The following is a 13680-nucleotide window of genomic DNA, read 5'->3' as shown; positions in this document are numbered from 1 at the left end:
GAGTTAAAGACATGGACGGATATCTTCTAATGCAGTCTTGAATAACCGAGCCGATGCGTTGTGTTCATACCGCTTTTGAAGTCCGCTCACCTTTCAGAGTGCAGAAATTGAGGCATACTTTCGAACGTTTTCTATTCGTTCGATAACAACAATAAGGATGATAATCTTCTCAATATCGAAGTGTTCAATGTTGAAATTTGCAGACATACCGTAAATTAGATCCAAAACAAATTTCGATTGTATTGAAGTATTGTTTATGTTTTGATTCCTCATCACGAATTGGAATCAGACTTCCTTCCACATCCGGTGGAATTTTGCATGACGAAATTTGTTTGCTGCTCCGAAAGAATAGGAATATTCTCTACCATCGTAGAGCGCACCATTTCTGCTGAAAGCACTTACCATTCGTTATTTACCACACACAAGAATCCAATTTGGCCGTTTTCGTCAGACATATGGTTGATGATGGCGTATGCCGCGCTTCTCCATTCCGTCTGCGTTTTTTGCCAAATAAATTACAAAACTTCCCATAAATTGCAGAGATACATCATCGCCGTGCTGCTCCTGGCTCATAACGAGCTTTAATTTCACACTTCGCCGAGTGAAAAATTGCAAGAACCAACAACAAACCGAGCGGCGATAAGTTGCAGCTCACTGGTGCTGTATTTTTCTTTCTCCTCCTCCTTTTTATATATGCCACTCTCTGGGAGAAGGATGATGAATTTGAAAACCCATTTTTCACGGTTTTGAGTACTTTCCCATAAGCGTTTGCCATCTTTGTTCGGACAGGACAGTGAGCGGTCTGAAAAGGCATCGGGCCAGATTCGCTGCAATTCATCCACAGCGGCTGCACATTCACGACCGGGAAAAAATGAAGGAATCCGCTTTGAACGTCATGTGGGTTTTAATTTAAAAATTATTTGCGTTTCAGGTGGAGAGACGGAGAAAAAATAAACCGGAATCCCCATTCGCATTCGTACAGCACCGCTTTGTGGTCGTCGCGGCCCTGCTGGAATCATCATAAATCGCGTTTTGCACGAATTTTGCGTTTTGGAAGGGGGCTCGGACAAGCTGGAAAAAAATGGTAGAAGCTTTTGTGCTTCGTTTCAAGAAAACTGGCTCACTTTAAAGGATCACTTTTTTATAGTGTTTACACCACCGGTCTCTGGTTGTCGGAATTTTGAATTCCATTGGCTGTGCAAAGCATCTGCTTTGATTCTAAAACACTAAATCGGGAGAATTTAAAGCTCCCCTGGCTCCCCACAATAACAAAAAGGAAACCCCATTTTCGGGATGCGGCAGCAACAGCAAATGAACGGAATAATGGTTTCTCTTCTCGTAACAGTAAAACCAACGCATCCGTATCATGGTTGATTGGGAACGAAATGAGGTTCTCTTTCCGTCGCAGCCAATAACTTGGCCCAAAATCGGCCCCATTGCCTCACTCGGTTCAAGTAAAATCCTTTTTTTTGTTCCTGCTTCGCACTTCGAGGCTTTTGTTTTTATGTTTTTATCCCAACGCATGGAATGGTGGAAAGGAAGGACGATGGGATTTACGAACCGTTTTCCAAGTGTTACTCACGGAGCAGTGCCGAGCGCGCACTGGCAGCTGGACCCAATCGCCCCTCCGATGACGCTTTGACCGTCTCGTAAAAGTAGCCGAGAAGCTTTAGTTGGGATCAAAATGGATTTGCTGTTCAACCAAAACGAAGCACCACAAGGGGATGAAACCCAAAACCAAAAACGTTGACCTGCCTGCTCGGCGCTCCCGAGGAAAATAGCTCGCAGCTCGGTGTGTTTCCGGCTCGTTAATTTTGACGGCAGCTAAGGCTGCAGCATAAGATCGCGCGCAGCAGTCTTCCAAGGGGGAAGGAAATAAAATTCACAGTATCAGCTGCGGCCCCTCGCACCGAAGGAAATCATATTTCCCTGTCCTGTCCCCTCCCTAGCCCGGTGGAAGTAACAAGATTTGTAAGAGTGTTACGCATTTGCAAGAGCCGAAATTTGAGCTTCCGGCGAAGGGACGAGGAAAACATTGGAGCCAGCATCAGTTTCGGTAATGATAATCGGTGGTTTCATTGATTTTGGATTGCTGACGCCATTAGTGCGATCTCGGGAAGTATCCTGTTAATTCTGAATGTTGGCTCTTCGGGAAGTTGCCACATCCGATGATCGGTTTATGCTTAATTTTTCATCATTATGGATTAAATGCGGCTCAGTCCAACATTGATGGCAGTTATTTTATGGGTTGCGTACATAATTATGGTTTTTAGAATGAAAGTCGCCACTTTTGATAGCGATTAACGATCATTTAATTTTGTACAATCTCGATGGATTTATTCGGATTTTTGTTTTCAGATTATTTTGTTGCGCTCCCGCCGAAAGCACAGTACACGGTTCCGGATGCAGCAAAAAGCGACAGAGTATCCATTCACCAGATCCTGCAACCACACCCAAACTAGCGTTGGCAGAAAAAAATGTCACTTTCGGCAAAATTAATGCTTCTTCGTGTGCTGAAGGGTGAAATGAACAAATAAAAGCACTCTTTTCAAGAGCTTTAAAATATTTGTATGGATGGGAGCAGATCTCTCTTTCTCTCAGACTGAGCGTCAGTTGGAATTTTACCCGAAAAAAGTCCAAGCGATGCCAAGCAGGGATCAAACCGAAGTCGACTAGAATTCAAAACTGTTTTACACGACTACGCTTTGTACATAGCCACTGGTGGTGTTGCGCAAATACGTGAGAATATTACACCACATTATAAAATAAAGTTGGATCTTAAAAGTATATATGGAAAGTGTTTTCTGAGAGTAAAAAGGAGAGCCTAAACGTAAACCGTATTCTATTCGCGACAAGGACCGAGTATATGGCAAAGTAAGCGGAAAAGGTTAATCCGTGCTTATTTGCAATATGCCTCTTGTATCGTTCTCTCATATTGCTGATATAGGGGAGGACGGGGTATGACTGCCACCCTAAACATGGGGTACAATCAAACACAATGTATACCAAATTGAAGCTCTTCATTGTGTCAACATCGATCTTTAGGATGTTTTCCACAATCACGTTGATTCTCAGAAGGTTTACTGTTTATTTCATAATGTTATATGATAAATCAAAAAAGGTATAAAAATTGTGATACTGTTATTTTCCCTGAATTACCTATAACGTGCTCAATGCGCATGATAAAACATTATTAAATGTGGCATCTGAAAACAAATCATATTTATCATGAATGCGACTTAAGTTATGCAACCAACTAAAAAAGAAGTGTGATTTTCTCAAAGAATTCGTCAATTAGGTGCGTTCAAATGATATCTGTTATGGCAAATCACATCTCTGGCCGTCTTAACCCAGGTACGAGTCGAGTAAAAGTGCCTCAATAATTCTATGAAATGCTCAGAAAAACATACCGTTTTCCATATAAGCACACTTAACAGACCTGTGTGTTTACTACTATAATATTAGTTTCTCGAAACATGTACTTATCCACCACTAAAACACTAAATTTCTAGCGAGCAAATTTATAAATCTCGTCGCCATCTGAAAAGTTTATTTTCGTTGTTTTATCATAACGTTTCACCTAAATTTCACCAAAATGGATATATTGAAGAGCCCCCCGCACCCCCTAAGCGAGAATGGATTTATCTTGACCGTGCTCTCGAAAATTAAGGTTACAACTACTTCAGTACGTAGATTAGTTAACCCTCAGTCATCTGTAATCGTTCTGTATTTTAGATACTGAATAACAAATGCTACGAATTTTATTATGTAGAGGAGATGTGTCTAAACGCGCCCGTCGGGCAATTTGACCCGCCTGATTTTCTCGTAAACCAGCAAGAATAGAAATGCAATGGATATAGGCATTCGTGCTAGTCAATGATACAATTCTAACATGAAAGTTTTACAATTGTAACATGCTTTAAAAAAATAAGAAATATAATTTTCTTTGGAAGCGATTTTCGATGTAATTTTCTACATCATATCTATAAGGTTTTTGTTGATTGTAACCGATTCAGAGGCGATAAATGTGGGTCATATTTGTTGAGTCGAGTTCCCAGTGAATATCTCAGATTAAGAAAATGGTGAGAAAGGATTCATTTCCTTCTCAATTTGATATTTTCCGCATCAGCTTACCATCGGGCAGTATGGCATATCCTCGATCGGGCAATATGCTCGCTTTTGACCGGATTGCATTCTCAAGAGAGAAATACCTTGGATGTGAGGGATGCCAGATGATTTTTTAAAATATCTCTGCATGGCACGAATAAATGTCTTCAAATGTAATCATAATGAACAAAAATGAGCAAACCATCACGATATTTCTAAATCATGTTCGATAAATCACACAAACAATTGTTTTTACATACTTTGAAATGACCTCGGTATGATTTAACAAAATTAAATGTCTTTAAAACGAAAACATGTGTTCACATCTGGCATCTCTATTATTTGCTCAGAGAATGCAGGAAAACAAGAGTGCGGACTGGAGAATTAACCCACGAATACAGCGAGAACACGCTCACCGGAGGAACGGTTTCTTCTCTTCGCTGGTGGGCATGAAGGGAATAGATTGATGAAATCTGTCATTCATACAAGCTGTTTCTCTGAGCTTTATAGTCTCTGAGAGAAAGCAGACCCGGCGAACTTCGACCCACTCAAAAATATGTTTTTTTTATATGAATACTTGCTAAACGAACCTTTATGGATTCAATCGCAGAGCTTTTCATTGATCAATCATCTATAGGAATATAAATAATATATTTCTCCGTTACATAGAATACATGTTTAATACAGAATAGTCGATTTTCGTTCATAATTTTTATTTTCAAAGCGCGTTATTAGAACCCATTGCCATTTTCATTTCACACTAACGGAACACGAAGCTATATTCCGCAAACGCGAAATCCAATTGAACTAACCTAACAACGATATCATTGTAGAACATATGAGAATTCAATTTTCCAAATTTTCTCGTTTTGCTTCCGAGTTTTCCGAAAATTTTCCGATGTTTCTCTCCAATGATCAACCGGCAGAAACGAATACAAAATATAGACGGCTCAAATCGCACGATTCCTACCTCCGGTTTCGTGAACACATTTAGCGATCCATTTTTTTTCTCTCTAAGAGGGGAGGCGCCATGCAAATGAAACACAAATTTCTGCATAACTCGAGAACTAATCAAGCAAATGGAACCAAATTAAGCATATGGAGGTTTTATGGTGCAATAAATGTTTCTATGATGGTTAGACTCTCCACCCCCCTCTCTAAGAGAGGGGAAGGGGGCTGCCATACAAATGAAACACAAATTTCTGCATTACTCGAGAATTATTCAAGCAAATGAAACCAAATTAGGCATATTGAGGTTTTCGGATGCAATCAATGTTTCTATGGTGGTTAGACTTTCTTCCTATTGATCATTTCTGGTCGCTTCTGGACAATCGTCTGCTTCAAACGGTCAAGCTTCTCACAGTAGAGAACCGAGTTGAGGGTCTGGCCATAGTTGAGCAGCTCATAGTGGATTATTCCCTTCCAATCCCACCAAACACACAGTAAAACCTTCCTGGCCGTCAATCCAGGCTTGGCGTTGGTTTGGACGGGCTCACCGCGCTTCGACCACGACTTTTTTCGCTTTAGGTTGTCGTACGTAATCCACTTTTCATCACCAGTCACCATCAAAAAATGGTCGAGTTCAAAAATGGGTCGAGTTCTTTTCGTTTCAGCAGTGCATCGCAGGCGTTGATTCGGTCTAAAAGATTTTGTTGTGTCAACTCGTGTGGCACCCATACATCCAGCTTTTTTTGGAATCCAATCTTCTGCAAATGGTTCCAAAAGGTATTATTGTCTATACCCAGTTCCTGGCCAATCGAGCGAGTGCTCACATGCCGGTCTACTTGGATGATTTCAACGATTTTATCGGTTTCCACGACGATTGGCCTACCAGTACGGGGTGTATCTTCGATAGCCACTACACCAGAACGAAATCGATCAAACCAACGCTGTGCTGTGCGAATCGTTACAGTATCGGGTCTATAAACTACACGATTTTTTTCGGCCGCCTTCGTTGCAGTTTTACCTCGCAGGTAGTAAAAACGTAAAATATGGCGACTTTCTTGCTTGGTGGACTCCATCTTTGACGCGCTATAACTTGAATTTGAAAAAGACAATCACAACACTGTCAAAACGACACTTGTAGCACAGGTTGTCGTCTTTAAATAGCCGTATAGTATGACCCGATGCGATAAGTACAACACAAGATATGTTTAAGTGTTGCCATATATTGACAATATACGACATTTCTTTCTCCCCAACCCAATATTATAACCAAACATATTACAACCAAACATGACAATTGAAAATTTTCGGAAAACTCTGATGGAAAACGGGAAAATTCAATTCGCATGTGTTCTACAATTACACATTGACAAGCGTTGTTAGTCCATTTGATGTTTGCGGTAACGAAATTGATCTTCGTTCGAAAGTGGAAATGGATTTTAACGTGATATAACACACTATATGTCGTCTTCTATCTATATAAATAAAAATGAAACTCGAGAAAGGAATTGTCCGATTTAGGTCTGTCTTCATTCTATCATATTTTTTAATCAAACATTTGTTCCATGTAACGGAGAAACATGTTAATTGCAAGTGGATGGAAAATTTTGCACGAGAATTGTGTCTGAAAATAATCCGATATTATAATGTCGAGTTTTGGTAGAAGTACTGAAATTTTATAGTAAAAAATAATTTTAAAGGGTAGTTCTGCGATTGGACCCATGAACGTGCGCTTAGTAAGAAAACGTGGATATGATAACAAAAAATTAATTTTGGGCGTGACGAAGTTTGCCGGGTCAGCTAGTATCGAATTAAATGTTCAGCTATATACATATGAAACGCTGCATCAAGTGAGAGTTGAGTCAATCACCTAATGCAAGCGTATTGCTGCATATTCATAATTATTTTTACACATTTTTGTTAGTATCCGGTTGAATTTGTTAGTTTTTTAATTACTAACACTCTACAACCCAACCCCGCCTTTCTATGGGTTTCACGAATTTTCGTGAAGCCCATAGAAAATAATGTGAAAATAATGACATTATTTTCAATGTTCACCCGCACTAGAACTTCTTTAGAATATTTTCATCTATCACACATACACATTGGTTTTATGCTGGCAGCTTTCTTTTAGGAATATTTTATGTTGAAAGTCGGAAATTCGAGATAAAAGTGGAACGGGTTTTTTTTTAAAGAAATAAAAAATTGTCTGGAATTTTATACTTGCATTCACACTTCTAGCGATATGATTTCGTTCCACCAATCTAGTACGACCTTGTCCATAACAAATAAGGGCAGTATGATGCAGGTATGCAGGTTTGACAGACAGATTATGACAGATTATCGAGCGATATCGCGCACCATTGTAAAGAGCTGCACTGAAAAATATCGCGAGTGAGAACTTCTCAAGCTTTTGCTGCGAAAAAAAAACGAATTCGCGAATTCGCGAACAAGATATAAAAACATTCACTCAGCTTCACATCTCTATACTCTACTAATTTTTTGTTAATACTAAATTGTATCGAGTTCGAGATAAACTTGAACTCACATTTGTGAATAATATGAATTTGTTTCACTTATCTCGTACAGCTTGTTTTTGTTGCAAGGACGTTAGTTTGACAGATTTTCGTTGTTGCTAGTCCACGTGGATGAACTTCAAAGGGTGTTCAGATTATAGTTTGTAAACAAAAACAAACATGTAGAATGTGTGAGTTCGATCTCACACATTCTACATGTTCCATGGTGGGATTTATTCGACAAGAATGTCATCAAATTCATGCCGTAGCCGACTATTTCAATGAGCTTGTTTATAAATCAATAGCTTCCCACCGTAATACAAATTTATTGCAGTGCTCAATTAATGCGTTTGGAAAATGTGTACTCGGTGGCGCCAATTATGCATCCCAAACATTCAATTGAAGCAATCACTAATGATATAAACCTTTACAACTTCGAGCGCGGAATGATTTTTATTCCCCATTAATTGAGAATTATCAATTAATCTTCAGTCCTGGCCTACATTTTTCGACCGTATTTATAGCCACATCAATAAAATGCTCTAATACCAATAAAACAACCAAGCTGAAAGGCATAGAGTTTCCCGGTCTGTCTCACATCCACTTATTAAATCATGCTGGTCATAAAATTTATAGACTCATTGTAGCCGTACACCTCCGCTTGAAACGATGCTCCAAAGCACAGAGAAGGAAATGAAAATCGCTTAAACGGCACAAAACATTGCATTCATCACGAAGACTAGCTCACACTTTATGGTAGAGCATTCCGGAGTTTTGTTATTGGTCGAGAGTAAACGGCATCTAAAATGCATCAATAAATTGCTAAGCAGCCATTTATATGCGGCTTTCATACTAAGAGTTGGAAGAAGTCCTCTGCTGCAATTCTTAGACAAAACGAAGTCCAATTTCACCCGAAGCCGGTCAATACGTTAGCGATAATTATGGCACATCAAGCTCCCTTTCCTGACCCTCTTCGCGATCATTATCACGTTAGTCCCGACCAGAACAACGACCATCAAAATCTAATCTAATCCTAGCCATTGGCCACACTGGGACACAACGAACAAATTCGTACGAAAATAGCGACACAAATCTAACACGAATGTTCAATTAGCTGTTTAATGGCAATTCGGACAAATTACGAGCTAACAAAGCTCCCGGCTACGCCACAGGTCGTCAGGTGTGAAATGAGTTCTACGTTTCGGTTCCCTTTTTCTACCGAGTCAACCCACCACGGACGCGAACCGTTCGGTCTCGGTGCCGTAATTATAGCCTAACCCACCACGGGATAATGATAATTGCTGTTTGAGCTCGGAACATATTTCGCACCGCCGCGAAATGGCTCGTGGACAACACCGACGGCCATTCTGGTCGTCACCGCGGCAGCAGCGGACAAAGTATAATCGCCCAAATCTTTCCAGAACAAAACGTAGGGATTATGTTTGATTCGGCCGCCTGCCGAAAATGCAAATCCAAAAAGTTTGATAATTAAAACTTCATTTCGCTCTCGCTATTCATTGCGTCAAATTAATTACTGTCTTTCTCTGTCTCTCTCTTTTCCCCGCAGTATAACATAAAGAAAAAAGAGGAAGTGGTCGAGCAGGCACCACAGGAGGAACCCAACCCGCTGATGCGGAAAAAGAAAACGCCCGAGGAACTGGCGGCCGAGGCTGAACAGGAGGATCTGGACGACTTCACGAGTAAGTATTTCGGCTGGGTGCGTCGCATGGCGTGCTGGAAGTGAAGCTCACGCGCTGCTTCGATACTAGCCCCCACGAAGATTCCCTCGCGTGGCCGATAAGATGACCATATACACTTATAGTGCATAGAAAAATTTTCTTAGCAAAGTAAAAAAAAACAACACATCCATGTGACGATAATACCTCTTACGATGGAATTCAATGACAATATCTCCCATCCAATTTCCACCCGACAGATTATCTGTGTGTTCTTTTTGTCTTTTTTTTTAAGTCACTCATTATGCTTTTTTTTGTATACATCACTGAAAACGACCTCCAATAAACGTAAATGTGTTATCTTCGGTTCGGATTTTTAATTTTGTTTGTTTTCTTTTCTAAATGAAGTCCATCTATTCGGTTCGACCTTTCTCTACCCATTTGCTGATTAGAATTTTCACGCTCATTAGTTATTGAAGACAAGGTCCAATGATAGATCATCAAGTAATTTTTAGCGGACCAACACCGCAAGACACTCGTTTATTATTCAATGTTTCAGCAACTGTCTGTAATATCTCCATTACTAACTTTTCGCGGTCTGACCTACCCTACCAGTTGGGTTTTTGATTCATTCACAATTTTTCGCTTGCAAACAAATTCGCCTATTTAATATGTTCCTAACATCAGTACGATAATTACCTACCTGCTGAGATATAATCACCAGTGAGTAAAATTTTGACATAGATGCATTCAAAATACTTGATATCATAGTCACAAAATTACATCCGCACGCTCGTCACTTATGATTTCCAGTTTTTCGTTTTTGGCTACCGTTCAGTATTATGAGATTGTTCATACACTGCGTTTTATAACTATAGAACCACTCCTTTTTTCTGAGTTTCCAGAGATATGTAAGAAGTCGGTTGAATGAACGACATAAAAACACTTTCACTCCTTTACCAAATTAACGTCAATTTCACACGAATAACAATAAGTTTCTAATGCGTAGGTCATTTTTAATTATCAATCAGTTCAAATAGCCCATTCGGGGTGGTTTTGACCAAGCTGCGCTATGTTGCAGTGTTATTCTCGTTCTACACAGAGAATACAGCTTTTGAACTGCATCTACCAATCGTACGATCACTCCCCATAAGTTTTTGACAGGGTTTTGACAGAGTGACAGGGATTTGGTAAACAAGCTGACCAGCCCAGAATCTGAAGCACCTATTCATTAAACCGTTCCATGACGTTTCGGATTTTATGAATTGATATCAAATTACCCAATTATCACATTGTTTTTGATGCAAAAACAGCAGTGAATGATTATGAAGTACCGTCGATGGGGGTGAAATGGGGTTATGGGGGAGTAATTGGGTCGAAAATGGAGAAAGTTACTATTAGTAATATCTTGACAAATATTGCGAATATTTTCGAAAGCTGTGAGCCGTTTAATAGTAGACATATTCCACAACTTACAATGCATAATACTTAACTGTAGTACAAATAGTTATTATTTAATAATTTATAAAAGTTTGATGTGTAAATATCCGTCAAATAACACCTCAGAAAAAAATCTCATGCCCAGCATTATACAGAACTACTAGAATTGTAAATATTGGATAGAAATATTCTTTAAAGTCTTGCCAGATAATCATTATTGATTTTGAACATCAAAAATTTGTCCCATTCGAATTTCAATATCTTCGAAATAACCTCTTATTTACACTGAGTGGGGGTAAGAATGGGTCAAGCGCAAAATTAAATTTCATGCCAAACCGATATAGTGATTGTCAGATTCTCATGAAAATTGGTAGTTTTATTCCTCATCGTAAAACATTAGACCCGTGTTTTTCATTTTTTTCATCAGGGTGGCCATTTTTATTTTATGGTGGTCCGAAAAATCAAGTTTTCCACTTTTTTTTTCCAAAAATGACCTTTTCAATAATTTATAACTTTTGAACTAATGGACCGATTTAGATGATCGATATACCAAATTAAAGCCAATGAGCTAGTTTTGTTTGAAAAACATTACACTTGAAAAAAAACAGATTTTGTTTTCGTAATTATTGATTGTAATTGTTTTTCATAGCTTACATGGTTTCGGAACTAAGGTCATCATATTTTTTTTAATTTTTTCTCGAAAGCTGATGTTTTCTTACATCTTCTTCTTGAATGGCGTTAACGTTCCCTGTGGAACTTTTGCCGTCTCAACGTATGCATTAACGAGCGTCATTTTTAATACTTAGTTGAGATTTCTTAAGCCAAATAACACGCCTTGAATGTATTCCGAGGGGCAAGCTCTAGAATACGCGTGACCACAGTGCAAGTCGAAGGAAATTTCTTTGACGAAAAATCCCCCGGCCAGAACGGGAATCGAACCCGAACACCCGGCATGATAATGTGAGACGCTAACCACTCGGCCACGGGTTTTCTTACATAATATATCCGAATATCAGAGAGGTGTTTTTTTCGTTTCCGAGTGATTTTGCAAAGTTAACATGATTTCAGTTTTCGTTCAATATTCCTAAGCGACTGGACCACATCTATGCGACTAGAATCCAATTTTTATGCATATGTGGTATTCCATGTGGCTTCAAATTGGTATATCGATCATCTGAATCGGCTCGGTAGTTTAAAAGTTATGCATTTAAAAAAACAGTCATTTTTGGAAAAAAAGGGGGAAAATGATTTTTCGGGCCATCGGTTAATTTTGAAAAACCATAACTCAATAACATAAATAACGCATCTCTGTATTTTGGATATGTTAACTGAAAAAAATCTTAGCTTTCATAAAAAAAAATAAAAATATATAGCGCCCTTGGTCCCGAGTCAATGTAAACTATACAAAATTATTAGACCAACATCCAAGATTTCTGCAAGTACAATAGCTGATTGCTGATAGCTGATTGGCTTTAATTTGATATGTCGATCATCTGAATCGGTTCAGTAGTTCAAAAGTTATGTGTTTTTAAAAAAAAGGAATTTTTGGAAAAAATGAGAACAAAATTATCTCTCGGGCCACCCTAAAATTGAAATGGCCACCTACTTAATTTGATATGTAGATCATCCGAATCGGTAAAGTAGTTCAAAAGCATACACCCAAACTAGCGTTGGCAAATAAAATACCATCTAAGGTAGCAAAAAAGGTTTTTCGTGTTCTGAAGGCTGAAATGGACAAATAATAGCACCTTTTTCAAGAGCTTTGAAATGTTTGTATGTATGAGAGCAGACATCTGTTTCTCTCAGATTAAACCTCAACTTGGAATTTTACCAAAAAAAAACTATGGGTGGGTTATACCTAAGATATAACCGCAAGGTTAACGTAGGACTTTGGCCAGTAATTCTTAGTAATCATTTGAGTGTATTGAATGAAACAATATCCGAATCCAATTGCGAGCAAATCCCAATTAAGGTCAATTAATGCATAGTGATAGGATACGTTCTTCGTTGCCAACTCTGCCGTATGACATGATGCCTTGTTCATTTCATTCATTTATCGTGAACTTCCAAAACATGTAAAAGGCTCATTAGTTTTGAAACCTGTGTGCAAAAAATGTATGCGAGTACCAAAGTACCCACAGCTCGCATCTATTTTGCTATGCCAATTTCCCCAGGCTCGTAAGTTTTTGAAATCTGTGTAAAAAAACACGTTTCGATCTGCAGAAATGCATACGAGTACAAAAGTACCCGCATCTTGCATCTGTTTTGCAATATCGATTCCTATTGACCGCATGGTTTTGAAGTCTGTGTTAGGGAAACACACAGTTTCCAGCGATCGTACATCAACCGCTGCACAATCCCAACTGAGTGGATTTTCTTCTTTTTCTTCTGTTTGGCTTCAAGAGAATTTGAACTTTTCCGCTCATTCGCCTCCAAAAAAGTGGATCTTCGAGCGGGAATTCGTTTATATACAGATTTGTGTTATTTCGATAACTTATTTCCAAAGCAATTTTTAAGTTATTGAAACAAGTTTACGGGTCAATAATTAACAAGCATATAACTCTTAGACATTTTATCTTTCGAATGAAGTGATTAAAATATCACTCCGTTCAACCACAAAAGAGTTGTAACGTTCAAAACTTTGCACTCCAAGCGTCACGCTCTCGTTTTCGAAAACAATCTAAAACTATGTCGAGCAGAGATCGAACCAAGGCCGACTGGAATGCAAATGCGTGATAATGTTACTCCTCATAATAAGAGCTTGTTGAAAGGTGTTTTCTAAGAGCAAAAAAAAAGAGCATAATCGTGAATCTATATCCATTTCTGTCTAGGCGCTGTAAGTGGCAAAGTATGCGAAAAAGCAATGTTTCGCCTGGCTTATATTGCTATGGCATATGTATTATACAAATGCTGTACCAGTATGGGAGAGGAGCGCATTTTCTGTTATTTTTAAGCAATTTAATGTAATAAATCGTGAATCGTCAAAAATGTTAAAA

At 38.7% G+C, this 13680-nt stretch overlaps 1 protein-coding gene across 12 annotated transcripts in view; it reads left to right on the top strand.

Annotated features, from left to right (window-relative positions):
* The window catches only part of LOC129762307 (complexin), a 727632-nt gene that overhangs the window by 692168 nt on the left and 21784 nt on the right, over positions 1 to 13680 (top strand). For all 12 annotated transcript variants that reach the window (XM_055760463.1, XM_055760461.1, XM_055760470.1 and 9 more), the window contains one exon: positions 9136 to 9268. In XM_055760463.1, coding sequence (XP_055616438.1) covers positions 9136 to 9268 — 133 coding nt within the window. The remainder of the gene's footprint in view (positions 1 to 9135; positions 9269 to 13680) is intronic.

This window comes from Toxorhynchites rutilus, chromosome 1, assembly GCF_029784135.1.
Source record: "Toxorhynchites rutilus septentrionalis strain SRP chromosome 1, ASM2978413v1, whole genome shotgun sequence".
Taxonomy (NCBI): Eukaryota; Metazoa; Arthropoda; class Insecta; order Diptera; family Culicidae; genus Toxorhynchites; species Toxorhynchites rutilus.
Note: the sequence above shows the minus strand (reverse complement) of the source record. Positions and strands in the feature narration are given on the sequence as shown.